The sequence below is a fragment of the Narcine bancroftii genome, chromosome 8 (genome assembly GCF_036971445.1).
Source record: "Narcine bancroftii isolate sNarBan1 chromosome 8, sNarBan1.hap1, whole genome shotgun sequence".
NCBI lineage: Eukaryota > Metazoa > Chordata > Chondrichthyes > Torpediniformes > Narcinidae > Narcine > Narcine bancroftii.
Genome location: NC_091476.1, coordinates 131057062 through 131070533, shown reverse-complemented (window position 1 = coordinate 131070533; position 13472 = coordinate 131057062). Strand labels below are relative to the sequence as shown.

The following is a 13472-nucleotide window of genomic DNA, read 5'->3' as shown; positions in this document are numbered from 1 at the left end:
GACAGGAAAGCATTCTGGGTAAATCCTATTTCCCTGCATTAGGTCCACATCCTTCTCAGCCCTTCCTGTCCATATATCTGTCCAAACACTTTTAAATGTCAGATTTGTGGCCACTTCTAGTTTCCTCCGGTAGCTTGTTCTAGATACAGGCCATCATCTGAGTGATTTCCCCACAGACCCTTCTTAAATCTCTCCCCTATTTCCTTAAACCTGATACCTTCGAATTCTAGATGGAATACAAAGGCAGATAAAGAATATTTTAAAAAATTAAAACACAAGAGGCCATTCAGGCCTTCACACGTATCTCTCCTTCCAATACTGGGTCCGAATAACTCCAGGTCAAGGCTCTTCACACACATCTTCCCCCTCTCCTCCGATCCAATTTAAATGTGATGGGGCTCTGCCTCTCTCACCCTTCAGGCAGTGAGGTCAGTGTTGTTGAACTGAGAGGCCTCTCACCCAACTTGTGCTTCATCGTGTTTTTATCTGGGGCTCACTGAAACCCAGACTAAAATGGTCAGTACAACATCAGCACTACATCATGGGCTGAAGGGCCTGTACTGTGTAGTAATGCTGTGTTGAAACAATGGCTTCTTACCTCCCCAACTATGAGGCAATAGCTTCCAGTGAGGGAACCTGACCGTTTCCCCTTGAAGGCACCTGGAAATTCATGTTTAAAACCTTGCAACTCATCTGTGCTATATGGATCATTGCACATCTACCCTCATCTCTAGGAAATAACTCCAAACAGTCTCTGGGTATAGAAGGGAAAATGTTTCAGCTGAATCCAATCTTCCACCTGCTATTTGGCATGCGTCAACTCCAGCAACATGCTGATTTGGGAATGGTTGGATGGCACTGACCACTCCTCAGGGAAGGAGCAGTGTTGATGGAGAATCTCCATGCCAGCATGAGTCACCACATTACGAATTGAAAGGAGGGAAGTGAAATGCATCTCTTAAAAAAAACTTCTGTCACTTATGAAAATTGGGAAGGATAATACCAACTGGCAGGCACATCTTTTAGAGTCTTGTATTTATCAAGCAGCACCTACAATGGTTCCATTTGTAGAACAAGACCTTAAATAACACCAACTGTACATAAATCAGGATTAATAACAAATCTTTTTATTTAAAAAGGAATTGTCACCTCACAGTCCTCAAAATGAGCAGGCATGTTAACTGGGATCATGAGGGTCTGAGGCTTTTGGAATGAGTTCTGAATGCAATGATTCCGGCAACTATTCACTCTGAAGATTAATCAGAGCATTGAGTCCTCTGGTGAGGAAACAGAGCTGGTGAACAATGTCACCCCTCCAAGTCAGCCTGCAACCTTACAGGATGTGTCCTGCAGGGTGCTGTAGTCAGGGGGACAGACTCCAAGTCTGCAGCTACCCCTCTGCATGGACAGTGAGTGGGAGAGCTGGGAGGAGCTGCAGCAGCAAGAGCTAGAAGAGGATCAAGCCCGGCCAGCCCAATGGTGGGCAGACTGCACTGCCAACTGGGACAAGAATTTGAGCAAGATGTGGACAGAGAGAAACAAATTGAGGCAGCAGATGGAGGCATTTGGCAACAGTTGATCACAGTGAAATGGAAGAAGCAGGAACTGTTCAATGCGAACAAACAATTCAGGTTGGAAGCTGCACAGATAAGGAACAGTAAGCAGTGAGTAGTGGACAATAAACTGGCTTCTGAGAAGAGCTAATCCTAAATATTCTAGAGCAAGAACCAATGCGAAATGTGGGATCCATGAGGTGACAACTCCAGCGGGTGGAATGTAATGAGATGGTTAGTAACAGATCCAGTTATCATGGAGCTGTCATTTCAGTCCTCAAAATGAGCAGGCACGTTAACTGGGAAGATAAGACAAGGTGCTGATTCAAGGAGTCCATGAGGCTTGGAGCCCGGAGACGCAAGAGATAAAAGAATGCAATCTGATATTTTTAGGACAAGTGAGATTTGTTCAGTTAACAATGTAAGAATTGTCTTTCACTAAGAATGTATTAGCTTTAAGAGTTATAGCCAATTAGTATGTGTAGATCAGGAAAGAAGCGCAGGCTCTCTGTATCAGTATGCACCGTGAACAAGTTCCTGGAACCACTCCTCAGACAAGAATCATGATTGATGCCCAGGAATCCAAGCCAGCCGTGGTAACCTGGAGTCCCAGCAAGCAGAATAGCATGAGGCTTGCTGGTTAATGTTATACTGTATCTTAATCTTATTGTTTTGCTAATCTTTTATATTACTTATTTGTATCCTTTCTCCCTCATTGATCAGAATCCTTGAAAACCTGCTTATCTCAGTACAGGCAGTGAATATGTTCCACAAAACTCCACTCTTTCATGAACAATGCTTACCAGAATGCAAGGTTAAGATATATCCATCGACACTTCAGAGCAGAAAATATTTACTGGGAAATAGTATCAGTGAATAGAAAGAGTTTATACTTTCCAGAAGTAGAAATAATACTCTTCAGATGGAGCCTGAGATTTATGCACATTCTCAGCTGCTCCCAATCACTGTTTTTAATTCAAAGGAATCAACTTCCATTAAATGTCACGATCAAATACCTCCTGATAAATGTTCCCAATCAGAACCCAGTAAAGTCTGGGCTGGGTTTATTTAACACCATCACTGCATGGGACTCATTTTTAGAAGAATGAATCGCACACATTCACAAAGTTAGAAGACACTAACTTTAATTGATTCAAGACATACCAAACAGAAAGTCTGCTTCCTACTTCACAATCAGTGGCTACAAGGCTGTGAACCTTACAGCTCATCTGGTCTGCACAACCTCACACATAGAACAGTCACTGAGCAAAGTATCTGAGGAGCAGCCAGGTTGCAAGACCATTCATGTATAAGGAAAGGAACAGGTGGTGTGAAATTTTCCATGGAAGCCTGGCTAATGTTAGTTTTTGATGAAAAATTGTTAAATCTCGCTCTTAATTTGTGCTAAGTTTGTTCATTATAACCAGGGGAATAGTTGGAAAACCCAACCAGCTTCAGCATTCCTCAGGCTGATATTCTAAAGCTAAATTGCATTGGCATTGCATTTAACATACATCACCGGACATCAGATTGGGCTGAGCTGAAGAGCATGGTCATGAAGTCTACATTATGCAGCTTTACACGAGAACTTGCCACTTTGGACTAAAACTAGAAGTTATTCAATTAAGTTAATAGCAATCATGGGATCTGACTATTAGGCGACAAAGGGGCATCCAGAGACATGGGCAACTTCTAAATGCTTTCCACTATGAGATCAAAGGAAATATCAGAAGGAGATTTAAGCACTAATTTTAATTTTAAAAAAGCTCTTCCAATCTAATGTACAGTCAAAACATTTTATAGCAGAATTTCCCAGCTGTCGAGTTGTTTCCTTCAGTTACAGGAGTAAGGCTGGTGATAAGTTCCTCTCTTTCTGAACTTAATTTCACTTCACTTCAAGCCAACCAAACTCACTTCTGCTGCAGTGAGATAATACAAATTCATACAACTGGTGAAAAGTCACTTTGGTTGTCACATCCTTCATTATTAATAACTCAGGTCTTTAGAAAGCAAACAGTGATGGAAATCCAAATCAGATTCTAATGTGTGACATTGCTCCTATTTGCCTGCATTTCAATGACACACACACAATAAAAACAGGATGTTTCCATGATGGTGACCTGATATGTCATCTGTGGAGCTGAGAGGTCATTGCATTTAATGCTATATATATGCAGTTGTTTTGTATGTGCCCAATCGCCTTGGTCCTTTTGTGTTCAATGTTCAGGAAAAGGCACCAGCAATCTGACAGCTAACTGGAGCAGCTGGCTGGAATAATGCATCACCACCGTGTTCTGCAACAGGTTTATTCATAACCTCCATCATGTCATTTTTAGATTGTCAGTTAAACCAAATGATGCACTTGGTCTGACTTCAATGCTAGGTTCGCACAATTTAAACACGTTCCTTGACAACCCTTCCTAACAACAGTTCTAATTCAGCTCATCATCTCCACTCTCGTCTGACGTATCATTGTGTGCAATTTTCCAATTTTTGCGCTTCTTTTTGCTATTTATGCTTTCTTCATCGGCCTTCACTTCGGGAAATTTTCGCCGCCGTTTCTTTCTTCTTCTCTTCTTCCTTTTATCCAGCCAGGCCTTGGAATCACTGTCATCTTTGCTACTTGTGTCGGAGATGTGGCTGTGTGATGAACTGCTCTCACAGGAGCTTAGGGGTACTTCCTTTTGTCGCCTTGTTGCCTTCTGGCGATGCTTCTTCTTGGCTTTTATTCTTTTCCTTTGATCAGAGCCCTCCTCTGCTGAGCTCTCGCTGTCACTAGAAGAATTGATACTCTGTAAGCTTTTCTTCTGTCTCACCTTTTTCCTAGATTTCTTCTTGCGTTTCTTCTTGCTTGATTTACTTGAGCGTTTGCGCTTCCGTGAAGTAGATTTCAAAGGCTTTGTGTGCGTGGTTTCTGCCCCATTGGCAGTGTGATCCTCGCTATCCTTTTGGTCACTGCAAATTTAAAATAAAGGTAAGTTCTTACAGAAAATTTAACTACTTATAACCAGGCACACATGCTAAAACCCTGTAGTAGTCTGGCGTCATTGAGGCTTTATTGCACCATCTGGCCCATTGAGTCCACGCTCACCTTCTGTACAATGCTTCTGTTTTTTCCTAATCACCCACTCTTGCCTGATAGTTTAGTTCTGGCAATTACCAATTCAGTTTTTCAAATCGTGGATAAGTTCCACTTTCACCGTCCACACGGGTAGGAAGTTCCAGGTTATTACTGCAGGTATGAGCTGGAACTCACTGCTTGCCACACCTCCTTGTAGGATGGCAGCAGATATGTTGGTGTTTCACTCTAGATTTTGAGATCCAAGTACACGTCAAAATAAATATGAATGGCTATCATACTGCCCCTTGGAGACACCAGGCCAACCATCTTTCAGTCTGAGAAAGAACCATTGATCATAACTCACAATTCTCTGCTCTTCCATCAACTTTGACAAAAGCTCATCCTGATCCTGCCTCCTTGGGAGCCTTAGTTTTATTAACTATGATTTTCTGGGTACTCTGTTAAATCCTCTCTTAAAATCCATACAGACAACATCCGAAGCATCCCTCTCATCGAGTTTCTCTCTTACTTCAAGAAGTCTATTTACAAACCGGTGATGTATCTCCTTAACTGATGCAAACTTCACTTTTCTCTGGATTATTGTACCCAAGACCTTACTGATCACTGATGTTAAACTAATTGCCATGTGATAGCAAGGTTACATTTGCCACTTCCCAATCTTCTGGCAACTCTCCAAATCTAAAAAGGATTCAAACATTAATTGGATTTTAAATAGACTAACTCTCCATTTGCTCCAGATATAAACATGTCTGGGGGACTGCAAGTGAAGCATGGCAGACTGGAGAATTGATGGCTATTCTGCATCTTTTATTGCAAAAACTACAATTGGAAAACAGTCAATTCTGATGCCAAGTGAGCAATATGCTGGCATGACCGTCAGGAAACAAAATAGTCAGAAGAGGGAGCGGATGAGCGAAAACCCAGCTGGGCCCAGGCAGCAAGTGGGAAGAAGTGCTTGTGTAAAGGAGACAAATGAGAGGCCACAGCTTGCAGTAGCACCAAGTGGTTCAACAGAATATAGAGCTGAAGTTCACTGGACACAAGGCAAAATTTTATCGCTGGATTGGAAATCTGATTGATCAATGCAGTCTGCAATTAATAATGTGATTCATAAAAAGATTGAAATCTTTCTGATTTTATTTCTGATCTTATTTGTCCCTAAATAACTTTTCATATTTAGGGAAAAATACAACAAAGACAGCTCTGATATTCTCTCATCCTCAAGGCATCATTATTGGTTTGTGCTCAAGGATGCAAATGTTCATAGGCTCTACAGCAGCTTTGAAGAGAAATAATTTATATAATCTATAATTTAAGGATGAGGTAACAAAAAAGGGGAAAACAGATCAGTTAGCTCAAGTATCTTTAGGAGGAAAATGGCAGGAATCTATTGATTTCGTGGTAACAAGGCTTGAAGTAAATATCAGGATTGGGCAGACTGAATGTGGATTTGTGAAAAGGGAAATAGTTTCTGACAAATCTGATGAAGGATTTGAGGCTACACCTAATTTACTCGACAAGCCAGTGGATGCGGTGAATTTGGATATTCACAGGTTCATGGATAACAGATGATAGTCAAAATTAGAGAGCAATTTTTGGCATGGATTGAGGATTAGTTAACAGGCAGAACACAGTAGAGAGTAATGGATTATTTTCAGGTCGCGAGGCTGTGACGAAGTGAGGTTGTACAGAGACTGAGCTGGAAGTGTGGCTACTCATAGTTCATATCCGTGATTTTGGTGGGGGAAATTGTGTAATATAGCCACATTTCCTGATGATGCAGAGACCCAAGAGGAGTACACTCAACCTTCTGGGAATTACAGACATTAAATGAAAGGGCAGGAACCTAGATGATGGTCTAAAAAAAAAAAAAAACAGTCTCAACCTATTTTGGCTATGGACCCTTCTCAATGTTTATGGACCACCCACCCCCCCCCCCCCCCAACCCCACCATCCCCATGAAAAAGTCGTTTAGTTGGTTTCTTCCATACTTCTCTCCTACAGAGTAAATAAAACACCAAAAAAAAAAAATCATGATTTCAGACCGTGGTCCCCTTAAATGTGCTATGGCCACCACTGACAATGGCTAAAATATAAAACAAAGCAAGATCACTCATGTGGAATTTTTTTAGTGAAAGAATGTGCCAGCATTCAGACCATCTGGAAGTACTGCAAGTGAGGAGAGCAAACTGAAGATTCTAGCACAAGATGTCTTTCCTCAGTTGCACAAAGCATTACATCGGGAATGTCGTGCAAGATCTGCTTATCTTTCCTACAGAAGGATGTACTTGTGACAGAGGAAATGTAGCAAAGATGCAACAGTCTGATTCCTGGAGAGCAGATCTGTCACACGAGGAGAGATTAAGCAGAGTGGGCCTGTACTGTTGGATTTAGGGGAAAAGGGGTAATCTCATCGAAACAAACAAAATTCTTGTGGGTTCTCTGGCTGAGGTGTCTAGGTCTAGAGAATTACAGTATTGATGTTAGGGGGCAATACAGGGCTGAGGTGGGCAGAGATTTCTTCCCTCACTTGGAGATGAATCTTTCCAGAAGGACTGTGGAGTTTCAATCATATCACGTCTTCAAAGCAGAGATCAATAGATTTTTCAATATTGGGAGAATTTTTTGCAGAATGGCCTATTTTATGTACTTTCACATCTCACCCATAGCCCAGAATTTTAAAAAATCATATTCAAACCAGGAGAGGGAGTAACATTCAATCCTTCCTGATTTACAGAGCTGAATCTGTATCAGGATTATATCGTCATATTTCTAATTATGCCAATGAGATTTAAAACGTACCTCTCTGATTCAAATTCCTCTGGGTAAAGTTCCTTATAGCCACTGTGGCCCCATCTAAACAAACAAACCCAGAAAAGACAGTTTAATTGCTAAATAATAACAAAGCTAATGAACTCTTCATTAGTCCCAATTAACAGACAACACTGAGAAATGTCATAAAAGCAGTTTGATGTTCAAGTTTTCAGACATTCAACTCTTTTCCCCCAACGTGTCTGACTGCTAACTGCCAAGTGTCAATGGACAGGAATCTTGGATGCAGCAGGCAGGTAGATGAGAGGTATACAAAAAAACCTGCCCTGCAGTAGTTGAGCTACTGTTGAGCTCAGTTGTTGAGCTACTGTTGCACATTACAAACAGCAATTCATGCTATCACCACATCACATTTCATGCACTTTTCACTGCTACACAACATGAAGGATGTGATTACACAAGACAGAGGCAAATTCTATTTTATGTTATGGGCATGGAAGTTGTCAGGAAAGCATAGTGGTCGATGAGGGATCAAAATGGCAAACTGTACACAGAACTAGTCAATAGTGATGAGGTCTTAATGAGGAAATGTAGCAAAGATTCAAAAGTCTGATTCCTGGAGAGCAGATCTGTCACATGAGGAGAGATTAAACAGAGTGGGCCTGTAACTCTCTTGAATTTAGGGGAAAAGGGGTGATCTCATTGAAACGAACAAAAATTCTTGTGGGTTGCTATGGAGTTGGAGAGTTCAAGGATGGGACAGTAGAATTCAAACAAATTAGCATCAAAAGGAGAAGACACTGATGTCTTATAGAACAGAGTACAGTGCATTAGAGGAACAAGAACTTCACCCACGTCTGTGCTGACTATGATGCCAAATAAAATAATTGACGTCTGCCTCTTAAACATGACGAGAAGCATAAATGCGGAAGACAGTCAGAGCCTTTCCCCAGGGTGGAAGTGTTAAATAATAGTAGGCAGTGTTTAGGGGAGGTGGGGGGGGGTATGCTGGGAAATTTAAAGGAGGTTGGCAAAGCTAAGTTTTTAGTTCAGTTGCTATTTATCTATCTATCTATCCATCTATTTATTTATCTATCCATCTATTTATTTATTTATTTATTTATTTATTTATTTATTTTATTTTTTTTTTTTTTTATTTTTTTTTTTACTACTACACAGAGTGCTTAGTGCCAGAAAAATGCTGTCAGGGAGATGGTCAAAACAGAAACCACCATTTTTACGAGGCACATGAAAAGGTAGGGAATGGAAGGATGTCGATCATGCACAGGGTGTCTACCAGCAGGGACTGCAGACTTGGGCAAAGCCAGAGGATTGGAGAATTGGTAACAACATCCCCTCCACTATAAACTTGAACACAGACGCCTGGAGGGCAGAGTACTCAGCCCCCTACTAAACTCTCTATACCCTCATGATGATGTGCCCCACTCCAGCTAAAGCTTGTGGACGATACCACCATTGTAGGCTGGATCTCAAACAACAATGAGACAGACTATAGGAAGTACTTCGAGACATGGTATCAGGACAACAACCTCTCCCTCAATGTCAGCAATTCAAATGAATTGGTCATTGACTTCATTAAGGAGGGTGGAACACACACCCTAGCCTGTATCAATAGTGCTGTGATGGAAATAAGCTTCAAGTTCTTCAGAGAAAATATTACCACCCATGGGTGGCATGGTTAGCAAAATGGTTAACGCATCACTGTTACAGTGCCAGCGACCTGGGTTTGAACCCAGCGCTGCCTGTAAGGAGTTTGTAAATCTCTGCCCACCTCGGCCCTGTATTGCCCCCTAACATCAAGACTGTAAGGAGTTTTTCCCATGTCTGCTTGGGTTTTCCCCTGGTGTTCCAGTTTCCTCCTACCCTTCAAAACGTACAGGGTTGTAGTTAATTTGGGTGAAATCCAACAGCACAAGTTTATATGGCTAGATTTGGCTTCTACCATGCTGTAAATAAAATAATAAATAAATAAATAAATGTCCTGGTCTAATCATATTAATCCTAAGAAAGCACACCAATGCTTCTACTTGCTCAAAAGCCCTAAGAAATTTAGCACACCCCCCAGTGTTCGTCACCAAATTCTACAGATGCACCATGAAAAGGATGCTGCTCAGTTGCATCGCAGTACCAAACACTGCTCTGCCCAAGACTGTAAGAAACTGCAGAGTTGTGAGTGTGACTCAGAAATGACATAAACCAACCTCCCCTCCTCATTCAATCCCATCTTCAACACCCACTGCCTTGGAGAAGCAGCCAACATATTAAAGGACCCACCCCAACTCGATCTCGCTCTCTTTTCCCCACTCCTGGTGGCCAAGAGCCTGAAAACGTGCACTGCCGGATTTAAGAATTTCTTTTCTACTATTATCTTGGATGGGCCTCTCAATAGAAGATTATGCCTTGCACTATTTAATTGTACTTTTCACTTTAATACTATCTCCTGGCTTTTCATTTTGATTCTTGCCCTATCTGTTCCACTAATGGTAATGTTTTTCACAGTATCTTGGTACACATGACCATAAACAACTCAAGAACTCTCTTGCTGAAATGTATTTTGTTATCCATTTAAGAGGACATTTTCAAAGATGCTATTGAAATATAAGACCCTTTAACTACCAGCCCACTTTTAGCCCAAGAGTCTGTATTAGTCAAGAAGCAAATTAACATGGAACCCCCAGAGTGAAATGCCAACAGGTGGCCAATTAAAGGTGATGAGTAAAATTTTCAGTGACAGCTTTGAACAGGTTGACAAATGCACTTTTGCCAGATGAGTGTTTCCCAAATGATGAGTAAGAAAAATAATTAACGTTAACTGAACATGTATTTATTGTATATCCACAGAACATTGTCCAAGGGTAATTTTTGATGATTCTTCTTTGCCAATGGAGAAGAAGGAGGCTATTTTATACAAATCAATTGTGCACAAAATTTGCTGATCAATCAAGCAAACTTCTAGCAAAGCAGAGCCTGATTTTAACAATACCTGGAAGAATTGATCACCAAGTGACAAGCCAGTCAATGTCAAAGATTAATTTGTTAATTTCTTGCTTCGTAGCTTACCCACCCTCTCATCATTTCCAAAGAGGAATCAAACAATCAAATTGGAGGGTACAAATGGCAGAACTCTCTGATAGTGATGGTTGGAATGTTGGACTACCATTTTAGAAAAGCCATGTTTAAGAAAAACGTGGGTCATAGCTCATGAATTCTATTAGATTAACAATATTCCAAGAATAATCCTCAGCTTTCAGTTTCTGCATTAGTTTCAACTTCTGATTGAATTTAATTACTTCTATATAAATCCTTTAACAGCTTTGTTTGGAGTATTAGATGATATTAATGAGCTATTTTTTTCATCTATTTATTACAAACCTTCTAATTCCCACAACTACCTGGACTACATGTCATCACACTCTGTCCCCTGCAAAGACTCCATCCCCTTCTCTCAATTTCTCCATCTCCACCATATCTGTTCCCAAGATGAGGTCTTCCAATCCAGAGCCTCTGAATGTCTGCCTTCTTTCACAAACGAGGCTTCCCCACCATTATTAATTTGGCCCTCACCCGCATCTCCTCCATTCCTCATTCATCTGCCCTAGCCCCCCCATCCCTAGAAACGATAAACACAGAATCTCCCTCATCCTCACCCACCACCCCACCACCTTCCGCATCCAACACATTATCCATAGGAATTTCTGGTACTTACTACAGGACCCCACACCAGACACATTTTTCCTTCTCTTCTCAGACTTCCGTAAGGACCACTCCCTCCGTGACTCACTTGTGCACTCTTCCCTCTCCACCAATCACCTTCCCTGGCACCTTCCACTGTGGTCGTAGGTGGTGTAATACCTGCTCCTTCACCACGGTCTGACCTTTCAGGTGAAGCAACACTTCACCTGTACCTCTTGTTTCTAGGAACGTGGGGGGCTAGGGCAGATGAGTGAGGAATGGAGGCGATGCGGGTGAGGGCCAAGTTAATAATGGTGGGGAAGCCTTGTTTGTGAAAGAAGGCAGACATTCAGAGGGTCCTCATCTTGGGAGCAGATAGGGTGGAGACGGAGAAATTGCGAGAAGGGGACAGAGTGTGATGACATGTAATCCAGGTAGTTGTGGGAGTTAGAGGGTTTGTAATAAATAGATGAAGAAAATAGCTCATTAATATCATCTAACACTCCAAACAAAGCTGTTAAATTTTCTTTGTGCACTTGGACACAAGCCTGAGCCAACTAGTTATAGTCCCAAGGATCTCAACTTTAAACAACAACACAAGATGGTAAGGCTCAGACCTGTTTGGGTCACTTGCTTCAAACTCATACAGTTTCCTTGTCCAGTATCTGCTGTCCCGCTCATCCTGTGCTGTGGTGAAAGCCGTCTGCGCTGCAGCATTTACCTTTTGTTCTTCCTCCTCATCATCATAGCCATCACATCGCATTCGGTTCCTGGCAGGGACACAGTAAGGATGTAATTAAATTATTCTTTCCCATTTTGGTCCCCACCACCAAACTCATTTCCATTTGTTTCTGAAAATCAAAAGAAAACGCAGATGCTGAAAATCTGAAATAAACAGAAAATGCTGGAAACGCTCACCAGGTCAGGCAGCATCTTTGGAAAAAGAAGCAAGGTTAACATGAAGGGTCTCCAACTTCAAACAATTACCTAAAATGTAGGCATATAAGGTGACTGAGCGTATAAGATGAGCACCACCCCCCGCCCCACCAGAATTTCCACTTAATATGTAAGTGTTGAGCTATACTCACTGTATAAGACTGCCCCAAGACTAGCACTTGCCACTGAGCGCTTCCTGCCCCAATAGTCCTTTACCATCCATCCCACTGACCAGTTGATAGGCACACTAAGCAACAATCCTGGTTATTTAAAATATAGTCAATTCATTTAAAGTAATGGCAAAATATAGTCAATTATCTAGCATAAGCATCAAACGTTACAAGCTGGTGTAACATAAACAGTAGTGCCATCACTTAGCCATTAGTTCTTTTACAGGATTTTGAGTATATACCACTTTCAGTAGCTTAAAAGTAGCTTCATATTTCCTTTGTTTATCGGTTGGAGCCACGGTGGAGTTTTACGGTAACTGGAGATTAATGTTCAACCAGAAAGAGTGCTGCTGTTTATGAAGAAGTGAAATCTTGAGCCTTTCAAGAAACCCTGTCAGCTGTTGCCAATGGCGATTGTTAGCTTCATTTGATGCGTTGTTATTTTAAGCTATGTTATACAGGTTTATAATGTTTTAATATAACATTACTATTAATCCAACTTCCCAAACGCAAGTTTCAGTAGAAAAATATTTTGTGGTAGGACCAAAGGAGTAATTCAAGTGTTTTATGTTGCTCTCCATCGCCATGGGGGACACTCTGAACCACAGGATATTCAGGTTCAGATTTTATCCTTGGTGTATAAGACAACTCTTGGTTTTGGGGTGACATTTTTAAGTTTCAAATTCTGTCTTGTAACTATTCTCTCTTAACAGATACTACCCGATTTGCTGAGTTTTTTTTCGATTTATTTCAGATTTTTAAATTTTTTAAAAATTCATAGGATTTGAGTCTCAGGGGAAATGCTGGCTTTTATAGTCTATCACAAATTGCCCAATCAATTAACAGTCATTATTAGAGGTTATGAGTCGCTGTTCTGACTAAAGATGGTAGGTTTCCTTTCCTGAAGCCCATCTCATTTTTGATTCAAGATGAAACACATTCAACTGGTCTGTCTGCATGGACTTCAGTTGCAGACTCAATGGGCCAAATGGCCTGCTTCTGTTCCTTTTTCTTGTGATCTTGTGAGTTGCCATCCTCCTACTAAACCTACAAGGTTATTTGGAAATTGTGCTTTGTACACTCAGATACATTGTTAGCAACACAAAACTAAGCTTTCCACTGTATATATCCATGTCACTTTCTCTTTTACAATCCTTTTCTTCTTCACATGGTAATAAAATACTTTTGGATTCGCTTCGATGTTTGCTATTGATCTTTACTCATCTTCTCTTACTCCATCGTTTATTTCCTTTCAATTTTTCTCTC

At 41.0% G+C, this 13472-nt stretch overlaps 1 protein-coding gene across 2 annotated transcripts in view; it reads right to left on the bottom strand.

Moving 5' to 3' along the window:
• Positions 1-2681: 2681 nt before the first annotated feature.
• Positions 2682-13472, bottom strand: part of nkapd1 (NKAP domain containing 1) — a 14115-nt gene continuing 3324 nt past the window's right edge. For both annotated transcript variants that reach the window (XM_069894888.1, XM_069894887.1), the window contains exons 4-6: positions 11718-11870; positions 7438-7491; positions 2682-4508 (exon numbers count right to left, since the gene is read on the bottom strand). In XM_069894888.1, coding sequence (XP_069750989.1) covers positions 3986-4508; positions 7438-7491; positions 11718-11870 — 730 coding nt within the window. In that variant the 3' untranslated portion in view covers positions 2682-3985. The remainder of the gene's footprint in view (positions 4509-7437; positions 7492-11717; positions 11871-13472) is intronic.